The sequence below is a fragment of the Rousettus aegyptiacus genome, unplaced genomic scaffold (genome assembly GCF_014176215.1).
Source record: "Rousettus aegyptiacus isolate mRouAeg1 unplaced genomic scaffold, mRouAeg1.p scaffold_m13_p_4, whole genome shotgun sequence".
Taxonomy (NCBI): domain Eukaryota; kingdom Metazoa; phylum Chordata; class Mammalia; order Chiroptera; family Pteropodidae; genus Rousettus; species Rousettus aegyptiacus.
The window spans coordinates 40,793,196-40,814,921 of record NW_023416307.1 but is presented as its reverse complement, the minus strand read 5'-3'; the positions used below and the strand labels follow the sequence as shown (position 1 = coordinate 40,814,921).

General features: G+C 48.7%; 1 protein-coding gene across 7 annotated transcripts; it reads right to left on the bottom strand.

The window, feature by feature from the left end:
• Positions 1–1,905: 1,905 nt before the first annotated feature.
• DVL3 (dishevelled segment polarity protein 3) lies at positions 1,906–16,684 on the bottom strand. 7 transcript variants are annotated; one of them, XM_036218962.1, is made up of 16 exons: positions 16,227–16,682; positions 11,102–11,171; positions 10,454–10,575; positions 10,226–10,335; positions 9,897–10,029; positions 9,626–9,719; positions 9,362–9,431; positions 8,475–8,614; positions 8,197–8,273; positions 8,015–8,082; positions 7,710–7,859; positions 6,980–7,111; positions 6,630–6,797; positions 3,452–3,667; positions 2,941–3,351; positions 1,906–2,115 (listed from the first exon to the last, which is right to left on the bottom strand). In XM_036218962.1, the coding sequence occupies exons 1-16, from the start codon at positions 16,385–16,387 to the stop codon at positions 2,084–2,086; spliced, it is 2,154 nt and encodes a 717-aa protein (XP_036074855.1). In that variant the 5' UTR covers positions 16,388–16,682; the 3' UTR covers positions 1,906–2,083. The 7 variants fall into 7 exon arrangements, with proteins under 7 accessions (XP_036074855.1, XP_036074854.1, XP_036074853.1 ...); XM_036218961.1 differs by having other exon boundaries at positions 9,897–10,032; positions 16,227–16,681; XM_036218960.1 differs by having other exon boundaries at positions 8,015–8,273; positions 16,227–16,684.
• Between the last annotated feature and the right edge of the window lie 5,042 nt (positions 16,685–21,726).

Sequence of the window (21,726 nt, the reverse complement as noted above, 5' to 3'; positions counted from 1 at the left end):
AAGCCAGGATGTGGCAGGATGATTTGATCTCCTTCATTCAAACCATGGTCATAGCTTGAAGCCATTAAGTGACTGAATACAGGCACTTCTGATCCCTGAATCAGCACTCAACGCTTCATTCCTACCTTTCCGAAAGCTTTATCTTCAACAAATACCCTAAACCAGAGTTTCCCAATCCCCAGTCCATGGACTAGTACCAGTCCCGTTAGGAACCAGGCCACACAGCAGGAGGTGAGTGGCTGGCCAGCAAGTGCTTCATCTGTATTTGTAGCTACTACCCAGGTCTAGCATCACTGCCTCAGCTCCACCTCAAATCATCAGGCATTACATTCTCATAGGAGCACCAGTCTCTGGTGCCAAAAAGGTTGGGGACTGCTGCCCTAAGCCCTAACCAATTTAGAGATAAAATAATAAAATAATAATAATAATAATAATAGCTACCATTTATTGAGCACCTATTCTACTGTGTGCCAGGCACTGTGCTAGGCACTTTCGTACAATATCTAATTTAAATCCTCACAACAACCCTGTGAGGTAGGTATTATTATTATGATTTTACATATGAGGGAATCAAGGCTCAGAGAGATTAAATAACTCTCCTATCACACAACCAAAAAGTAGTAGAGCTGAGATTCAATTCAGAACCACCTGACTCAAAATCCCATGCTCTGTGAACTAGAGTAAAGGCAGAGGGGAAAAGAGGGCCAAATTCAAGAAAGATTGTTGGAGTGGAATGGATATGATCTGCTGACTAGTAAGATATGGGAAGGAATTTAAGACCATAAATATTTCCAGCTGGTGAGCATATGTAGGTTGTGATAAAGGTAACCAGGATTTGAATTCAGGAGCTGGTGGGGAAATGAGTTGAGTCCATATGGACACATCCATGGAGATGTCTACTGGGTGATAAAAATACAGATCTTAAGATTGGAGGGAAGTTGGGGCTAGAGATATATATCTGAGAATTACCACTGTATCAGTGGCAGTTGAGGACATTAGGATGGATGACACCATCTGGGAAGTAAGTAGGAAAGAGAAGTGGACTGAAGATAGAACAATGGGAGCACCAACACTGAAGACATGAGCAATAGTGGAGGAATTCTCAAGAGAGTGGGACAAAGAAGAGTCAGAGAAGAAATAGAAGTACAGGAGGCAGCCCTATAGTGATGGCTAGAGGAAGCCATGGTCTAGGTTGGGAGCAAATCCAGAGTTTCCATTAGGCAGGCAAGGCTGAGTCAGACTTCCAACACAGTCGTCACTCACCAAAAACCCTGGGATGCATTTGTTAAATGAATGAATGCCAAAATGCCCATACCCTGGCTTACCCCAAAGGCTGGAGCTTAGTATTTTATCTTACTCCTAACACTCCAGTTCTGAAAATACGGGAGCCTAGGTGAGCCAGGAGGATTTATAGAAGAAGCTTAAAGGAAAAGTCATGATTTGTTTAAACTGAAAAATAAGATACAAAGTAAAACCTGGCATTCTGTCTGGAAGTCCCAGAAGTCCCCCTACCCAGCCATGCTCTGGGGTATCATGGTGATTGTGAAAACAGGAAAGGGTGTATGTGGCAGGGAGTACAGTGAGAACAGCCTGTCAGTTGTCTGGGGAGTCATCTGCTAAGCCCGGCTTGAGACCCCAGCTTATGGTCTTTATCAAGGTATGAAGATGATAGGGACATGTAAGGGAGGCTCGAGGGCTATGAGGAAGGGGAGGAAAGGGAGGGGTTAAGTCAGGGGACCAGCCCCACAACCTGGGAGAGGATTGGGAAAGAGGGTCCAGCCCTCTGGGCAGGGACCAGCCCTGAGGCTTAAGTGGATTTGCATAGGCACGTGTGTGTGTGTGTGTGTGTGTGTGTGTGTGTGTGTGTACATGTGTGTGAGAGAAATAAAGAGCATGCACACACTCTCTGGAAAAGTGAAATCTCTCATACAAGGGCGAGAGGCTGGGGGCCCTCCCCAGAAGCCTGGTGACTCAACATGTTAAAGTGTGGGTATGAGGGCTGAACATCCTTGGGAAGCCCTGAAGGGCTGCTGAAGCAGGGTTCCTGGTCTCCTTGGAGGCTGGGCCTCCCCTTGCTGGGGGCTCACAGAAAGTCAAACAGCCCGAAATTCTTGGCTGCTCCAGGCCCAGGAAAAATTGGGGGAGGAAAAAAGAAAGAAAGAAATGTTTCAGGCCCAGAATGAGATGAGCCTGCCGGTTAGTAGGGTTAGGGATCTGAAGGAACTGGCACACAATTGCAGGCAAGGCAGGGTGGTGGTAGGTTAGAGCAGAGATGCTCCATAGAAGCTACTAGCAGATCAGGCAACTAAGGGCCCTTCTGGGCTTCTGGTAAAGGCCTAGCACAGGCATGAATAGCATGGACAGTTACTGGAGGTGACCACAGCTCCAGGGTACAGGCAGCAGGCAGCAGACAAGGGGCAGTTAGGAGGAGGCACAAATGAAGTATTTTTTGGTGTTAGTATTGTGGGGAAAAGTTGAGAAGGGCCCACATGCTTGAGAGGATGAGATTAACAGAGGAATGGCATAACTGAACGAATGATGAAAGGGAACTGAGGGGGAAAAAGGTGGAGGGGATAAGCAGGCACTCAGGGGCACCGCTAGGGTGACTCCTGAAGTGCATGCAGAGAAGGGAGTAAGGAGCAGGACTAGCAAGTCAGGTCCCAGGGACATGAAGGATCCTGGGAAGTACTGTGTAGCAGTTAGGGGCAGAGGGACAAGCTGGGGCAGCCTGCAGGTTAGTGGATCGGTGGGTGCACCCCGCCCGTACTGAGCCCAGCGAGCAGTTAGCGCGCCTGGATTTAGTTCTGTTTATTTCCCTTTCAGGTACCAGACAAAGTAAAAAAGATGGACGGATGGAGAGAGGGACGCAGCCAGCCAGGGTAGGGGCAGGGTGGACATGGGGGAGGGGCCCTGTTCACATCACATCCACAAAGAACTCACTGGGGTTTCCCATGGCCATGCGGAAGGACTGTCTGCTGGCGGTCAGTTCAGGGGGCACCGAGGCCAGGTCACGGCCAGGAGGGGCTCCTGGGGGTCCCATGGCCGCAGGCGGTGGGGGCATCATCAGCATAGGAGGGCCGTAGAGAGGGGGCACACCAGGGGGACCGTAGCTTGGGTGCGTGTGGTGGCTGCGCAGGCTGCTGGCCAGCGAGTGGTGGCTACGGTGGCTATGCTCGCTGGCAGTAGGCCCTGAGCGCTCGCTGGGCGCCCGCTCTCGCGGCCCCCGAAGGCTGCTGCGGGTTGTGTGGTCCGACTCGCTGCCACTGCCTCCGGACTTTGAGTCCCCAGCCTTCGGGTCCTTCTCTTTCCGCCGATCGCTGCCACTACGGTTGGAGCCACTGCTCCGGCTGCCTGGAGAAAACAGGCAGGGACCGGTTTGGGTATGCTCAGAGCTTGCAGAGGAAGCCTAGGGCTCGCCTGTGACTCCCCCCGACGACTCCCTTTGCCTTACCTTCACTGTGCTGACTGCTAGCGCTGCCCCCGCCGTAGCTGTACCCCAGCTCAGGAAAGCCTGGATGCGGGTTGTAAGGGTGCGGGGGTGGTGGGTACTGGTAAGGGAAAGCCATGGGCCAAGGGGCGGCCCCGGGGTGCGGCAAAGGGGCCAGCGTGTCCTGGTCAGAGGCACCACTAGAGCCATCATGATCATGGAGAGACAGGTTGGCCATGTCTGTGGAAGGGAGAGGGCAGGATGAGCTGGTGTGGTACTCTCCCATGCCCCCGTCAGAAGGGAGAGGTCCCCAGCCTAGATCGGGTGGGTACCTTTGAGATGACACCAACAGCTGTGGTAGTTTCTTCCCAAAAAGGGAGGAGGCACAGGCCTGAGATGTCTCATTCCTTCAGACTCCCTCCCTCCAGCCCTTCCCCTCACCTTCCTCAAGGAGGCTCTGAGTCACTACTAAATCCTGACACCCAACTCCCAGTCACATGGAGACCCCCTACCAAGCCTTTGGCAGTTTCTCCTCCTTTCTCAGTGGGCTGGAAAGGGCAAAGCTCATTTGGCAATTTTCTCCTCTGTTCACTTAGATAAAAGGTAGGAGAAGGTAGGAGGCTGAAATACCAGACCGCCACCAGGTACAGCAATTCATTAGGCACAATACAAAGGACTTCACTTCATGCAAATGTTACCACAATCCTATGAAGATGTTAGTCACATTTTTTTCCAGATGAGGAAAGTGCAGTCCAGTGAGGTTAAATGGCCATTCTGAGGTCAACACAATTGTAGCTAGACCAGAAGCTAAAAGTTTTTTACTTTCTTACCTTTCCAGATTAGGGTGTTATTAAGGAGTAGAGAGCCTTTGGGGAAAATTCAAGTGAAAATCTGCCTTCCCCCTTCACCTAGCACTAAAAAAAAAAAATACCCACTAAAAACTAGAATGAACATAGCCTTTCAGAGCCTCCCCATTTAGAAGGCCCTTGGCCCAGATCAATTTTCTAGCGCTGCTGGGGAGGGTGGGAGTCAGGTGGGAAGGGCCTAGAAAGAGAACTTAGATGCCTCCTTTGTGCTTTCCACCCCATTTCCAGCCAGGCCTGGTTCTTCGCAGCACTCCTCTTACTGTAGTAACATTACTTCTTTCATGACTTTCTCTCTCTAGTAAATTATGCACTCCTTAAGAGCAAGGCTGCCCCCACCAATGTTGGAACTACCTGGGAGTATAAGGGGCCACCAGGACTAATGACCTGCCTGAGACACCCCTTGCTTATACCCTCCCTCGCTGTACCATGTCCCAGAGCTCTGAGAGAGCTGTAATTACTAGGAGCCAGCTGCCAGATACAGACTGAGCCCTTTGTTCCAAGCCCTTAAGTAGGCCAGCCCAACCTTCCAGGGGAGGTCAAGAGAGGAAGCTCTGAGGGGGCTGAAACAGCCTGTGAAGTCTGCCAGCCCAAAATGAACCTGTCAAGGCCAGCAGCTAGCATGGAGGGTGGTGGTAGTGGAAAGCTGGGGCCTGCCTTGGCTCATGCTCGAAGAGCTGGTGACTATTTCAGCCTCTAGGCTGTTGTCTCTGGGGGTGGAGGGGTGGTGATTGTGTGCTCCCGGGATTACCCAGGTCCTCAGTTCTTTCCTTTGAGCCTGCCACATTCTCAGCTAAGGTGACCTTGGTCAGGAAGAAGGAAAAGGCCTGTCAGCATCTCCCTGAGCTGAGCTTCTGGTGGCCTTGGCCCATGGGTAGAAGATCCAGGAGGCCCCAGGGATAGAATAAGGTCTCTTGGGCAAAGCCACAGCTATTCCAAAAAGCTTTGTGTTCCTGGAAATCTGGGGCTGGGCCCGACTTCTGCCCCAGGATAATAACCATATCTGATTGAGTCAAAGAAGCCACTGAGTGTAAGATACACCTCAATTTCAGAAATATTGAAAGGTAAAAAAAACTTTCATCTTAGAATCAATTAAATATATGAATAATGAACTTTTTTAGGGCAGTGCTAAAGTGTTATATATATTATATTATCCTCAAAACAGCTCTATGAGATAGGTTCTACTATAACTGGATCAAGAAACTGAGGCACTGAAAGGCTGTGTCACTTATTCATGTTTACACAGTAAGGTTGGAGCTAGGATTTGACCCCAGAACTGTTTAACTCCAAAACTCTATGCAAAACCCAATCGCTACTCCATGGGACCATGCTGGAGCTGTTGAGCGCCAGGGACTCTTCCTCCACCAGGACTTGTGCTCTGTGAAAACAGCCTTTCTAGTCCCTAGAACCTAATCGGAAGCACTTTAAGAGTTAGTTTTTCGACTCCAGCCAACACCACTGGATTGAGAGAAGGCTCCTTCAGGCAAATAGCTGCTGAAAGTGGGCTTCAACTCCTAGCCCTGAGCACTGCTGTCCTGTTTTGAGGACTCCCCTTCCCAAGGGCTGTCCTCAGCTCAGAAGAAGGAGGATTCCATGCAGATCTCTCTTGCTTAATAACCATCACTGGCTTTGCACTTGCTCTGGATCAAATCCAAATTCCTCTGTACAGCTTGCAGAGTCCTCTACAACCTGGCCCTGACATCCTCTCTAGCTCCATCCTGAGGCACAGACCACCTGTAGGGGTCTGAGGAAACTGCAGACTTGGGGCCTCAGGCCAGCCCCAGGTCTTGCCCTGGTGGAAACTGCTTGGTGCTGGGAGGCTGAGCAGGGGCCAAGGAACTCTGTCTGGCCTTGCTGAGACGACATTTCTGCAGACCACACACCTGGGACAGCCCCAGATAGTGGGAAGGGCTCTGGAGCCAGAAAGACCTGGACCTATGGCCTACCCCGCTCTGCTTCCAGCTGTGAGACCTGGAGTAGACTGTTTTAACTTCTATATGTCTCAGTTGCCTTATCTGAAAACAGGGATAGTAATCCATTGCCCTGAGGGTGGAGAGGAGGTTGTGAGAACTTATAGAAAGTGCATGATGCTTTAGAAACAACCAGTACGGTGGCAGGCACAGAGCAGGCACTTAGAAAGTGCCAGCCCCTTGGGGAGGATACAAGGCAGGTAAAGAGGCTGGACTGGGCTCTACTTCTACCACAGAACTCTCAGGCCTTGAACTGAGCCCCCAGCTCCACTGTCTCCTCCTCTGGACTCCCTGGTCTGCTGCCACATTCCTAATCACCTCCCCATTCGCTGCCTGAAGAGAGGGCAAGGAGGCGGAGGAGGCACGTACTGCCGCAAAGGTCGCCGAAGATGTAGTAGCACTGCTCGGAGAAAGTGATCTTGTTCACAGTGTGGCGAATGAAGCCAGCTTTCAGCAGGTTGCTGGCGTACTTGCGGGCCTCTCGCCGGTCAGTGAAGCCTTCCACGTTGTGGTACAGCCAGTCCACCACATCCGAGCCTGAGGGCAAGGCCACCACTTGATTGGGAGGCTCACTTGGGCTCATCTGGCCTCACAGAAGCCATGAGACTAGGGCTGGCTCCAGCTCAAAGGAGTGGCCCAAGGGAGTTCTTGGGTCCCTTGGCCTGTCCAGCCCCCTCACTCCCCACCCTGTCCTTCATCCCACCATGGGGCCCTCTCACCGATGAAAGCATTGGGGATGGTGATCTTGAGCCACATGCGGTCTCGGACCTCCAACCCGGATTCAGGGGAGGCCATGGCTTTCACAATGGCAGCCATGTCACTGTGGATGGACAGGTGGAAATCATCTAGCCCTGGAGGCGGGAGGCAGAATGGTGAGGCAGAAAGGGGCTGTTGAGTTAGGCAGACAGGAGTTTGCATTCCAGCTCTACCATCTAATAAATATGGACCAATGTTGGACAAATTACTGACTTCTTGGACACTCAGTTTCCCCTTCTATAAAAATAGGAACTTAAATATCTATTTTACAAGGATGTTCGAAGAGAATTAAATAATGTAAATGAAGGTGCTTAGCACAGTACATAACGTGTGTTATGGTAATAAAAATGGCAGTCATTATTGGTATGCTTACTTTATGTCACACACTGTGATTGATGATTCACTTATATCCTCTCATTAAATGCCCAAGAACCTGGTAAAGTGCATATTATTAGTCCAATTTTACAAGAGGAAACTGAGGCTCACCGGGTGCTCAATACTGATTCGGAAGCAAATACTGTTTAGTGAGGGTCAGGTGTCCACTGAAGGAAGCTGCAGTGTGAGGTAGCTGAAATGAGCTGAGTCCCCTCTCCAGCCCCTCTGACTTTCAAGCAAGAGTCTCCATATGGGCCTTCATCAGTCCCTCCCACCTGGTCCTGTCTGCTGGGCCTAGGGGACAGGTTGGACACTCACGCTCTGTGTCAGGGATGGAGCTGGTGATGGAGGAGCTGGTGGAGGTGATGGTGCTCAGGGAGGGGCTCATGCCGTAGGCAGGGAAGGTGCCAGTCATGGCTGCAGTGTGAGAGACCCAGGCCGCAGGGTCAATGGGCCTGATGGGCTCGCCTGCAGGGAGGATGAAGAGTCAGGGGCTGCCCGCACTGCCCAGTACCAGGCCCTACAGGGTAGGTGTGAGGGTTCAGGGTAACACCAAAGGCAGGAGAGACAGGGCTCACGTATGCCAGGCACCAGCATTAGGACTGAGTCCCCCATCCACTTACTCCTGGGCAGTGTGAAGCAACCACGTGGGCTTGGGTCCCAGCACTTGGCTACAGTCAGGGTGATGGGCCTGAAAGCAAGGGTGTCCCTAGTGAGGGCAGGATGTGTGGAGGCCAGACCAAACCCCTTGCCTGAGAGCCAGAAATGTCTGCCTCCTCTTCTGTAATGCCCATCCCATCCATACCCTGGTTTGTGCACAATCTCCCGCAGTACCCGGACCGCGTCATCATTACTCATGTTCTCAAAGTTGATCTCGTTTACCTGGGAAAGAGGACCAAGAGTGGAATAAGTAGCTGTGTTGGGAAGGTGGGTAGGGCAGCTTGGCGGGTCAGAGGGTGTCCCCCCGCCCAACCAAGAAGAGGCCTCTGAACAGAGTACAGAGGATAGGAAGAATGAGAGGGTACAGAGGGTACATCTCCCCACTCCCTATCCACACCCAGCCAGGATGGTGAGCAAGGGTACCTGTAACAGCATATCTCCTGGCTCGATGCGTCCATCAGCAGCCACAGCCCCACCCTTCATGATAGAGCCAATGTAGATGCCTCCGTCACCACGCTCGTTGCTTTGGCCCACAATGGAGATGCCCAAGAAGTTATACTTTTCTATAGGGAGTAATAAGACCTTGAGAGGGAGCGAGGTTCCTACCTAAATTCTGAACCCCTTATTAAAAAGGGTGGGAAGGGATGAGAACTAACATTTTTTGAACTGGAATCAGGCATCGTTTCTGACCTGCTCAAACATGCTTTCAATTAATCCTTGATGGCTGTGAGGCAGGGACTCTTAGTCCCACTTTACAGGGCAGCCAACTAAGGTTCAGAGAATTTAAGTGACTTTTCTAAACCATTAAGTGGCAAAAACAGTATTCAAACTTAGACTTAAATTCCAAAGTTAGGGCTTTTTTTCATTATACCCAGCTATCTTCTAAAGAAAGTACCTACAGCAAAAATCAGAGAGCACGAATACAATGGCTGAAAAATGGGAACAGGAAAAGAATCAGAAGTCACTTCCTCCAGAAAGCTTTCTCTGATGGCTTTCTCTGCTTCCATAGCTCTCTGGTGCTTCTCTTTGTCATAGCCCTGATCATGAGATACTGAAATGATCAGTTTATGTACAAGTTTATATTTATGAAAGCTGGGTTCACAGTGCACGATGCAGGAGGAAAGGGAGGACAAGAGGAGCAGGTCAGGGTCTGCACTAGGGCCAGGCACATCCAGAGCTCAGGAAGTAGGGCAAGGAGGTAGGCAGCTAAGTGGAAGCTCCTTGAGGGGACATATCTTGTGCTTCTTTGAATTCCTTGAGTCTGCCCAGTGTCAGGATACAGTAGGCACAAGGTGTTTCATCAGACTCACCCATGTTGAGAGTGACCGTGATGATGTTGAGTGACATGGTGGAGTCCGTGATGCTGCTGAAGGACGAGGACTGTAACAGACAGAGACTCTGAGCATCAGGCAGGGGTGGCAGGAACTCACTGCTTCCACCTAGCTCCTCCTCAAGGTAAGCCCTTAGCACCATCTCCCCTCCAAAGTTTTTAACACTGACTCAAGGAGAGAAAATCTAAGCAAGCACAAGCCCTGGCCCTGGCCCACCCATCCTCGGCATCCCAGACCCCATACCCGCTCAATCCGGGAAACCTTCTGCTTCCGCCGCCGCCGCTTGTGTCTTCTCATCAGGCGTGAGGCGCTGCTCTGCTCTGTGGAGCTGCTGAACCTGTGGGGCCCACAGTCGTTCCCCACCAGGCTGGCCTAGCCCTGCCCCATAAGAGGCACTGCAGGCCCCAGGTCCCCAGCACAAGGCTCACATCCCTCCCAGGGGCCCAACATCCTCAGGGTTCAGGGCTCCTCAGGGGTCACCTGACCCACAGCACTTATGAAACCAAAGCCCCACCTGCTGGTAGAGTCATCTTCATCTGAATCAAAGAAGCTGGTGGTCTCCAATTCACTGCTCATGAGGGTGGATGAGCTGTCATAACCCCCTGGATCTCGCCGTCGTTCCCCCTTTGCAGTTCCATTTAGCCGGGCTGCTGCAGGGGATGGAGACAGCTGGGTTCACAGTGCACAATGCAGGAGGAAAGGGAGGACTGAGGAGCAGGTCGGGGTCTGCACTAGGGCCAGGCACATCCAGAGCTCAGGAAGTAGGGGAGGAGGTAGGCAGCTAAGTGGAAGCTGTGGAGAGGGCATGGGGGTAGGGAAGGCATCTGTTCAGGGAAGACGCACTGTGCTCTGGGCCGTCCCTCCTGCGTGGCCGCTCCCGCTGGGCAGACACCAATGAGTCCGTCTCTGTATCATTGTCCAGGTTCTCCTGGCTGCCCCCACCAGCATGAGGGCTGCAGGAAAGAGGACTTGATGAGGGAGGGGGCAAGCTGGGGGCTCCCTCCCCCAGCCTTAGGCTAAACTGACAGGGCCCTCCCCCACAGGCCCTCCCCCGCCTCAGGTCACACTCACTGGAAGGATGGGGGCCGGGAGTCCCCAATGCCTCCTGTGCGCTCCATGGGTGGTGGCAGCTCTGATGGGTTATCAGCACAAAAGGGAGCTGGCTCTGGGTGTGAGCCCTCAGCTGACACCAGCTGATGGGGAGAAAATGGGTAGGTAGTGTGGCACAGGGGCACCAAGGAGAAATAGGTTAGGTTCTGGCAGGACATGAAGACTTGGGGAGAATAAAGAAGGGGACGTGAAGGGAGAAGACAGGACTATGCAAGGGCAGCTGGGATGAGAAGTGGAACCACTGCCAGATTGGTAGGGTAGCAGGGAGGCATGGGCTGGTGAAGGGGGATGGGGGCAGAGAACAAGGGTCAGTGGTCCAAGGCAGAGGTCAGCAGCTGACAGATGGGAACCAGAGGCAAAGTGCCTCAAAAGGCATAAGAGACAATTTTGTCTCTAATATGTGTTTCTGTGTCTGCCTTTCCCCCTTCCCATGACTTCCCTGCTTTTCAAAGCTACAGAATTTGGGGTAGAAACTGTTCAGTTAGAAAACTCAAGGAAGATTCATATACTGAAGCATAACAATACCAGTGCCAACCTCAGTGATGCCTTTCCTCCATCCAGCCCACTACAAGAACTTGAGTGGGGAGGGGGCTAAGGAGGGCTCCTTACCCAGGACACCACCCGGCCATTGAAGCAGGGCAGCTTCGCATTGTCATCTGAGATCTCTTCCTTCACCACTCTGCAGGGAAAGAGGGGGTGTCGATGAGCTTTCTGGGGTGGAATCTCAATTCTCAGGGGCTCTTCCACCCTAAATTGGAAATCAAACTACAGCACAAGCCTGTTCAAATGGGAGCAAGGGTGGGGGTGACCCAGCTGCCTTCCTGGGGCCTCCTCTCAGCCATCAGGTGATTCCAAATTACACCTGATAAAGAGCTGCCACCTCATGAGTGCAGCCACCCCCTAGAATCTTAAAAGCTCCTTATCCACCCCCAACACAGTTCTCCCTGGGCTGGACCTTTTCTTTTCCTCTGACCCTAAACTGGGAAAAAGCACATGCTGATTGCTCTTTCCCTTCTCAAATGGAAATTTTGACATTCCTCTAGGAGGTGTGGACAAGGAACTTAAATTAGGAAAGAGAAGAGGAGAAGGCATTTACTTAACATCCCCCTCTGTTATTAAGATAACAGCAACAATTGCTCTGATTTATTGAAAATGTATTATGGACCACGCACTAAGCTAACACTTTACCTCTATCATTTCATTTAACGCAGCAATGCTAAAGATAGATAACAGATGGGGAAACCAAGGCTCAGCAGGGTCAGAAATTCACCTATAGTCACACCACTAACTAGTATGTGAAGAGCTGGAATTTGAATCCTAGTTAGCCTGACTCCACAGCCTTTATTTCCTACCAATTATACCATCTTATTTTCCTGTGGTTACAATATATAATCTTCCCATTAGCCTCATTGTATAGACTATATGATCCCCATTTTATGAATAAGAAACTGAGAAATATTCAGTAACTTGTCCAAGGTTCAAGCTAGAAGGTATCAGTTATAATTCAACCCCAAGCTTGTATGACTCCAAAACCCATACTGTTTCTATGGTATTTCACATTCTTCCCTGTACAATGACAGAGATGATGTGGGTCTGTGGGGGTGGGGGGAGATAGTGATGTGGGACGTGAGATGTGGTCACAGGCATGTAGTTTGGCCTGGGGCATGCAGTGAGGTAAGAAGTCAGACCATGGCTACAGTTTGGGGCCAGTAGTGAAAGGAACTAGAAAAGTTTGAGGGCACCCACACCGTGTCAGACACCCTAGCAGTACAGAGCTGGAAAGACGTGATCAGGGGCAAAAGAAAGACACATGCCTGGAGTTGTGAGCACATAAAGAAGACAGCCAGGAAGGAGGCTGGGAAGCCTAGTCCTCACTGTTTTTGAGGAGCTTCTGCCCAGAGCTGGGAACGTGCTTGGCTCCTTGTGATGCTCACATTCTTGGACTCACAGCCAAGTTCGAAGGCCGAGCCTACCCTCCTCCCTCCCATCCAGCTCTGGCTCCTCCACCATTTCCAATCCCACAGCAACCCCAAGAAAGCAGCTCAAATCATGCTGCTCAGGCCCACCATGACAGAAAGCCTGGAGACAGAACAGGCTGGAAAGAAGGGACAGAGAAGTAGCTCAGACCTACCAGCCAGTCTGGCCACAGGGTACCATTAGTTTGTAGCCCTCTATGGGAACTGGGGCTCAAAGGGAAAGGGGGTATGTGAGCACAAGGCGGGGACTCTGTGACCTGCTTTGCCGGGGGTCTCCCTGAGGTGGGAAACTGCTGCTAAGTCCCCACCAGCCCCTCCCCCAGAAGGCCTCACTAAACAGCTCCAGCTACAGATGTTTCCTCTCTTTCTAGGGTCACTGACAGGTCGCCAAGGCTCTGCTGACTCACAACCATCAGCTGATCTTCAGCAGTCTTGGAGGACCTCAGACAGGCCACCCCCTCCCACAGTGGAGCTACATGGCTCAGGGTCCATCACATAGACACAGACATGCACTCACTCACACCCCAAGTGGAGTCAGACAAATCTGGGTTCAAATTCCAATTCTGGCACTTATAAGCCCTCCCATCTTAGAGAAGTTTCTTAACTTCTCCAAGCCTTTATCTCATCCTGGTAAACGGGATTCATAAATGCCTGGCATGATCTAGGCATATGATAAAAGCTAGTTTCTCTCCATTTTTAGCAGGACCCATACTCTCTAACTAGGTGTAAGTGTGTAAGGGCAGGAACCAAACAAATATGCTCATCGTGCATGCAATTAAAAAGCCTTTGCTGAGAGCCCCAGTGTACTTAAAGTGGAAAGTGGTCGGAGAACAGCAGAGGTGTTCACTGGATTGACATCTGCTGAGTGTTATTTAGGTGTCAGGCCCTGGCTAGTAGCTGGGTAGGTATATAAATAAATAGGGAAAAGTACCATAACTTTAAAAGCTCAACACAGAGGACAGGAGAATTTGGACCTGGAGAAGCTAGGGGAATAGGGTACTTCTGGAAGGAAGCTGAGAGAAAGGACATTGTGATACATGGAATGGAGAGCAACATAATTAGTGACCCAACTTCCCATGTTGCCCTCTTCTACTGCTCAAGGCCACTCTAGGAGCGGGTACCTTGTTCTTTCATCCACCATCTCCTCAGTGCTGAAAATGTTTATTCTTTCTCTATTTCCCAAATAATTTAAGAGGGTTGGGCCTATCCTGAGTTTGATAATATTTCAGGAGACCAGATGGGTATTGGTGAGTCCTCAGGCCTCACAAACCAGAACCTCAGAGGGTAAGCCTGGAGAGACTAGAGAGACAGCAGCCTTCGTCCCCTGACTCACTTTCCCATCTGTCAGTAGGGATCAAAGGCCTCTACCTGACCCTCCTCTCATGGGCTAGGATAAAGAGCAGCCCTATCACCTCTACAGTTTGCCAAGGCTCAGCATCTCCCTCAGAGAGGATGCATCAGTAAAATGGTGATAATAGTAATACCTACAATTGTGTGATTAAGCCTTAAACTTTAGAGCCAGATTCCTGATGTTGGATCAAGCTCTGCTACTAACTAGCTAGACTATGTGACCTTGGGTAAGTTACCTCAGGTTTCTGTGCTCTAGTATTTCCTCATCAGGATTAAATGAGTAAAAATGTGGAAAACATTTAGATCAGTGCCTGGGATACTATAAGGACCATAAAAAGAGCTGTTAAATGAATGATATATATATTCCTCTATTCCTCAGCTATTAGTCCTCTGTGATAACTCTCCCAGGTCTTCTACTTATTAATCCTTCTGGTGATAAAAAACAAAAAATCAAACTCCTCCACTTCATCTTTAATATTCTTCTCGATCTTGTTAAAATGGCCTACTCTGACATTTTGCAAAGGACAGTTTAAGTGCCAGTGATGTGTGCAACGTGTGTTCAGGTGTTACCCGAATGAACACTGCTTAATTTGATAGTGAATATTTATTTTTAACATATTTTAGAAAAAAATATAAATAGAAAATCAGACCTGTGAATTCATATTATTGATTTGGCCAGGCTAAGAAAGAATGAATGGACTGACCATGGATTTAAAGAACAATATTAAATACACAGTGAGCAGATATAATGGGGGCCCTCCTATGACTGCAGTTAGGCCTGGCTTGACAGCAGCATGGGGTGAGCTGGATCAGGCCAGGACTGACCCAGTGTGCTGGACTCCAGCTGATTTGCTCCTATCTCATACCCTGAGGCAGTATCTTGGTCTCTCCTAACTCTATTCTTCTCTAACCAGACCAAGGCATCTGTCCCCTCATTCCCACCGCTTGCAGAGCTTGCAGAGTTTGCAGATCGATCCCTCGTCAGAATCTTCCAATCAGGGGTGTCTGTCTCTGGACTGAAGCCAGACAATCATTATACACAAGGAGTACCCCACCCCAGGGTAGGAATAACAACAGAAACAAGAATAGTTAGAAGCTGTATAGCACTTCCTATTGTAAAAGCACTTTCACACATATGAGCTCATGGGCTCATCAAACCCCGAGTTCCAGGGGGAAAGGTGACAGCAAAACATGCCAGGCAGAAGGGAGAGAAGGTGCTTGCTTCTCAGGGCCAGGAGGGCTGGGGTCCTGGGAGAGAAGCCAGACTGATGAACACTGGGAAGAAGAATGTCTCCTCTCACTCAGCTTTGGGGCCTCTGCTCCAAGGAGCAATGCAGGCCTCAGGCTAGCGCTAGAGGGGCTGTCTTTAGGCCTGGAGGGCCTGGGAAGGCCTTCCCCACAGGCGTCCAGGCCCAGCGCCCAGTTAGTGTGGGGGCCTCCTCCTCCCCCAGTCCCCTGGGAGTTAGGGGTGGGTGGGTGAGGGAATAAGCCCCCGCTCTCCCTCCCAGGCCAGCTGCTACAGAACCTTCCGGCTCCAACATTCCATCTCCTCTTAAAGGGGAAGTTACTGCTTCCAAACTCCGCCTGTCCAAAGCCTTGCAGATGGGTGGAGGAGAAGACCCCCGCCAGAGAGGCAAGATGAAGAATACCAAGAGACTCTTCCTGGCCCTCCCATCCAGGCTCTGGGGCCCTTTCCAAGGCCACCATCTGGAGGAAAAAGGCCCCAATTCTGAGGGGAAATCTGCATCTGGGCTGGTGGGGATTCCTCATCAGGGGTCAGGCGCTCTGCTCCCTTGACGACATCCCACACACCCCACAAGGAAAGGGGGGACAGCTAAATAAACAGATCCGCAGGCCTTAGCTTACAGCCTGGCGCCTGAGCACCCTCGGTTCCCCCTCCCCCCTGTTCAAAGTCCCACAGCACAGCCCAGAGATACACGGTACTCCAAATATGGCTCGGAGCTGTGGAGCTGGAGTTGGAGAAGGCACAGACCAAGTGCCAAACACCCCAGGTCTGTGCTAAAAAGGTGGCTCTCTGGCAGGAGAAGGATCGGGTACTCGGGCTCTGGAACTTGCTGGAGGGGTGGGGAGGTGTGTCTGTGTGCGCCGCTGGTCCCTGAGAGGTGAGGGGTCTTCCGGGGCTGGAACTGTGATTGCTTTTGGGGAGTTGGAGTCCCCCTAAAGTCGGGGGAGGGCAAGGACTCCCACAAGAGCAAAAGGAGAGTCCCTAGAGAGTCTGGCACTCCGGCATCTGAAAAAACCAAGGGTAACCCAATGGCCGAGTCGCCCCCTAGAATCCAGAGTAGGGTTCGAAGCCAGTGTAGCAAGGGGAGTCCAAACTGGCCGAGTGGCCCCTAGAAGCCGAAGGGGACGGGGGTCTCCCAGAGACGAGGCGGGGTCATCCTCACCCGAAATCGTCGTCCATAGACTTGAAGAAGAACTTATAGCTGGGTCGCTGCAGAACGCCCTTAAAGTCCGCCAAGGTGACGCGCTCGGCGGGCAGGGGCAGCTTCACCAGGTACGGCGTCTCCTGCCCGTCCAGGTGGTAGATGATCTTGGTCTCTCCCATGGCTCCGGCCTCGGGCCCGGCGGCCCTCGTGCGGCCTGCTCGGGTGGCCGGGCCGGGCCTCTCCGGCGGCGGCGCTGCTCGGCGCGGCCCAGTGGCTCAGCCTAGCTTCGAGGCCGGCTACGGTGCCAGGTCCCTTGTTCTCCGGCCGCTCCCGGGTCCCAGCGCCGCCTGCCGTCGCCGCGGCCGCCGCTTCCGCTCCCCACTCTCCTGGCTCGGCTGGCAACGGCGACTCTTCCGGTGGCCGCGGCCCACCCGGCTCTGGGTCTGCGGCCCGGCTCGTTCCCCTCCCCGGGCCCCGGCGCGGCCCCGCCCCCGGCCGCCGCCGAGCTGCCGCCGAGCCGCGCTGGCTTCGCGGCAGATGGCCTGGCCCTCAGCCGGGCCCCTGGATACTCCGCCCACCCGCCCGACCGCGAGCTCTAGCTCCTGCGCTCAGGTCCCAGGCCGGCGAGAGCGTGGCAGCGGTCGCCTAGGGCTCTAGAGATGGAGGGGCAGATCTTCGGATGGCCGTGTTCCTGGACTCTTTAAGGCCCAGGCTCTGGACTCGAGGGGATCCGGCTGCTGTTCCGCAGTTGAGGAGGAGTGTAATGCAGGGGTCGCTTTGGTCCCCGGAGGTGGATGGGTGGGGGGTTCTGATAAAGTATCACTGGGGGAAATGATCCTGACATGGCCCTTTAGGATCTGTTAATAAGTGTAGCTGCTGTCATTGAGTCTACCAAATTAAGCTCCTTGAGGACAGACCAGGATGCAGCGCTGATTCCTTCTTGTAATCTCAGTACCTAGGCGCAAAGTAGAAAAATGAATACAGAATGAGTGCAATAATGAAAATGCGTGCATTGACTGAGACAGACCCAAATCAGAACTAGGTATAATTGGTTCCTAACAGATCTCCTTACTCCCTAGCTTTAAATTCATTTAATAAATATTGAATGCCTACTATGTGCAAGGCATAAAGCAAAGACAAGACAGATAAGGCTGTTCTCAGGACCTTTGCTTATTTGGAAGGACGTTGTAAATAACTTCAGACTGACAAATGCTATGAAAAAGATAAAATGAAGTGCTGTGATATAACAGGGGAAAGAAATATGGGTTGTCAGAGAAGGCCTCTTCCATTTTAGCTAAGACCTAGAACTAATGAGGAAACAGCTATCAGGTCTGGTTTGGGGGAAGAGCATTCCAAGTTGAGGGCAGAGTCAAATATAAAGGCTCAAGGCAGGAATAAACTTGACAAATTTGAGGAACTGAAGAAGGCTATTATGACTACAGAGAGGTTGGAAAGGTAGACTGAGACCAGCTTACATAGTTCCCTTTAGGTCACAGTAACAAATGTGGGCTCCTCCCACATTTTGTAAGGTTGCCAAACTAGCATTTCAAAAGTACCTCCTTAAGACACCTCTTCTGCTCAGAAACCTCCCCACATTCCCCAGTGCTTTACAAATATTCGTAGCATGATATTAAAGCCATCCACAGTCTAACCTCTACATACCTTTTGTTTCATTATACCCTACCTGAAATTTTTTTACATAATTAACAGTATTTTTATTTTTATATTTTTAAATCTTCTTGAAGATAAAGATTTTTTGAATGTTTTAAGTTAGTCATGTAACTATGGATAACTTATTTAGCTGATTTGTCTATCCTTCATTTTCCTTGATTCCAATCATTATTTGTAATTATACAGTGCCTCATTTATTGCCAACATGTCATCTCCCTTTCTGGCTCAGCTGCCCTTTTTCTGCCTTGATCAGGTCTCACTTACTTTATTATTATTTATTATTATTATTTTTAACATTTTTTTCCTCCTGCCCCTTGGCTGAAATTTTGACTTCAGCAAATCAACCTATTTGTTAGCCCTTGCATGCAACTTGTATATTTTCATCTCATACCCTTTCCCTTAAATTTCTATCAAGAGTAGTATGTTGTGTGTAGTCAAGCAGTATTAAGAAAGCTTTTAATAGCAGTCCTGTCTCATTACCCTTCTCACTTCATTATACTCGTTTTTTTAGCTCACACTGTTTTTTTTTTTTTTTTATCTTGTGAGCTTCTTTTATTTTCCTTTCATGGATATACAAATGAAATTACTAGGAAGGTGAGATATACCTGACTAGCTCATACTATTTCTTGCATTTTAGACATTGCTTATTGATTTCCAATTTTGATTGATCCCTCTCTTCCACGTCTCCCTAACCTCTTAAAATAATAAAATCTCACTTTTGGTTAAGTCAATATAGTTCTTAGTATTGACATTTTGACTATGAAAAAATGCTTTCTTTACAACTTGTTTCTCCTGTTATCAACCACTGCCTTGCTTTTTCATTTATGTAATATAGTGTACCTATCAGTAAGTCTTTCCACATAATCTAATAGCTTCTCAATACATATTTTGTTCACTTAGTCAAAAGCATACTTCGAAGATGTTATGGGTTTGGCTCCAGACCACAGCAATAACACAAATATTGCAATAGAGTCACACAATTTTTGGGTTTCCTAGTGTGCAAAAAAAGTTATGTTTACACTATACTGTAGTCTATTAAGTGTGTAATAACATGTAAAAAAAAACAATGTACATACCTTAATTAAAAAGTACTTTATTGCTAAAAAATGTTAACCATCATCTGATCCTGTTGGAAAAATAGCACCAACAGACTTGCTTGACGCACGGTTGCCACAGACCAATTTGTAAAAAATGCAATTATCTTTAAGTGCAATGAAGTTAAGCTCAATAAAATGAAATATGCCTATATATGTGGCGATCCATCTATTTTCTTCTCTGGAGCCTTCAATTCTCTTGCTCTGGTCTGCATTACTGGCTGTCTTGACCTATGCACAGCTACTGTCCTGGGACTTCCCTTTTTCGCCTCAAAATTCCCTTTACCTCTCCTTCATGATGAAGCCCCACTTCCTTATACTTTAGTAAAGCACATCTTTCAGTGGCTTCCCTTTGAAAGTACAGGAAATAAAATTTTTGAAAACTTGCCAATCTGAAAATACGATCGAGTTAAAAGTGATTTACCTTCAGAATTTTAAAGGCATCACTCCACTGTCTTCTAGCTTCCAGTGTTGCTATTAAGTGGTCAGTTCAATCTCTTAATTTTCCTATGCCTTTGTACATGATTCTGGAAGTCTTTAGGAAGTCTTCTATCCTTGGGGTTCTGACGATATGCCTTGGTGCTCATTCACTGTGCTATGCACCCTTTCCATGTAGAAATTGAACAATATTTTCTTGAATTATTTAATAACATTACTACCTTTTTTCTTCTTGCAACTGTTAAAGATATTGGACCTTCAGTATTGAGGCTTTTTCTCCTTTATCATCCACTTCCTTTTATTTTTAAGTGATTGTACCTTTAGCAGATTTTAACATTATTTCCAGCATTTCTCTTATCCAATTGGACAGGTAAAATATTCATGGTGAAAATCCAAGAAGTATGTAAGAATGGATATAATCTCTAGTCCTCCAATTCTCAGTAGAGGAAAACCATTTATTTTTAATTTCTAAGATTTTCTTTCTCCAATTTTTCCTTTTTATAGCACTTTCTTCATACATTTTCCTTTAAAATTTGAGAATTCTCTCTTTCCTCCTGAATTTTTCAAAAGTTCCCTAGTTGTTGTTTCTGTTTTGTTCTGGTTTCTGCCTTCCACATTGTGTAAATTTCCTCAAATGTTTGATGGCCCTTGGCAGTCTATTCATATTTAAGAGATACTAGAAAGTTGATTAGAAAACTGTCCACGTACAAGCCTTATTATTTAACAGGTTCACTGTAGGGTAATTAAGTGGAAGAAAGATTTTTTTGTGTGTGTGGAGGCAAAAATGTATTTCTAGGCCTCTTTTCTGCAGTTGTTGTTTTTTGCCTGGGGAAATAAATTGGTGTATGCTGATATTCAGAGCCCTAATACTCATATACTCTTACTTAACCCTTCATTTTCAATCTAGCTCCATACCTCATCCCCACCATGGCTTGAGTCTAGAAGCTCTAATAATTTGTTTTCCCTGAGGTTCTGAAATTTCACAGGGCTATTTTATTCATTATGTTGGGCACTATGGGTTCTTTTGTCAGTCTGAAAACTCATTATCTTTGAGTTTAGGAAAACTTTGTTGATAATTTTCTCCCCACTGTTTCTCCAAAGAATAAATCTCCCATTTCTCGCAGGGGAGAAGTAGGAATAACTACCCTGCAGGATTATATGAGATAGAAACCTGGGGGCTTTTTCTTATAAAGGTCTTTGTCTGATTCCCCTCCATTCCATCCCCAGTTCTCAGGCCCAATCCTTACCCACTTCTGCTGAGCTTTTTCTGGATTCACAAGGGCACATTGGTTTGCTTCTTGTTAGAATTGACCCCATTCTGCTCTGCTTTGTCAACTTTTATCTTTTTTCATTTTCCAAAATGTTGATGTCTCTCATTCATTGTTGTCACCTAGTTTTCCTTATCATTAAGTTGTGTGCCTCCCTTTAGCGGTATTTGAATGGGGTTTCTGAGGGAGTAAAAAGCCCATCTGTTTAATATGCCAATTTAAATGGAAATCCTTTGTTTTTAATGTTCCCTTCTATACTTTTCTATTTTTTAGGCTGTTCAAGCGTCACAATTCTAAGTCTTCCCTAATCACTGCAACTGGAAAGAATCTCTTCCTGCTAAAAAATGTTCTATAAGCCACTCTGATTTCTGCCACCCATTAGGTACAAATCAGAGGTGCCCTATAGTTACTATGTCCATGCCATAACACGTGAAAAGTTTATAGCAAAATGCCTATCATACAGTAAACATTCTCAGTATTAGGGAAAAGCCGATTTTGTAGGATTTCCCTCTTTTCTTAGTATATCCATCGTTGGCTTGGGATTATATTTGCCTCTAGGGGGCAATTTCCCTTCACTGAGACACTGAATATGTGGAAGCAGAAAGAAGTCTGGATTACGAAGCTCGAACTCTTAGCTTTACTCCTCAAGAGTCATGAGACCTTGAACAAATTTCCTTATCTTTAAGATGAATAGTAGTAGCCCAGCTTCCCTGACAGGAGTATTACTGGATCGACTGGACAAAAAATAAGGGACTGGAAAGTGGTTAACAGACTTTACATATGCTTGGCATCATCACTCTCTGGCAGAAGAGTGTTCAGACTAGGATGCTCTATTGTAACAGGCTCAGACAAACCACTCCAGAACCAGAAACTGGTCCAGAGACTGGAAAAGAATTTATGCCCTCCACAACCCATTAGCGAGGAACCACAGTACCACCTAGTGGCCATGCACACTCCTCTCCTTCTCCCCCAGATATTAAGAAAAGGCTGTCACATCAGAACTTTTTGATCACCTAAGTCAACGAGTGATTGATTAGTCAGTCAGAG

What these genes read in the sequence shown, in the direction of transcription:
- DVL3 (XM_036218959.1), bottom strand. Translation starts at nt 16,387, where the DNA reads ATGGGAGAGACCAAGATCATCTACCACCTGGACGGGCAGGAGACGCCG. An exon ending in GAGGGACGGCCCAGAGCACA is followed by an intron (nt 10,033 to 10,225) that starts GTGCGTCTTCCC and finishes CATCCCCTGCAG; the next exon opens with CAGCCCGGCTAAATGGAACT. An exon ending in CATGGCCATGGGAAACCCCA is followed by an intron (nt 2,116 to 2,940) that starts GTGAGTTCTTTG and finishes GGCCTGGAGCAG; the next exon opens with CCAAGAATTTCGGGCTGTTT.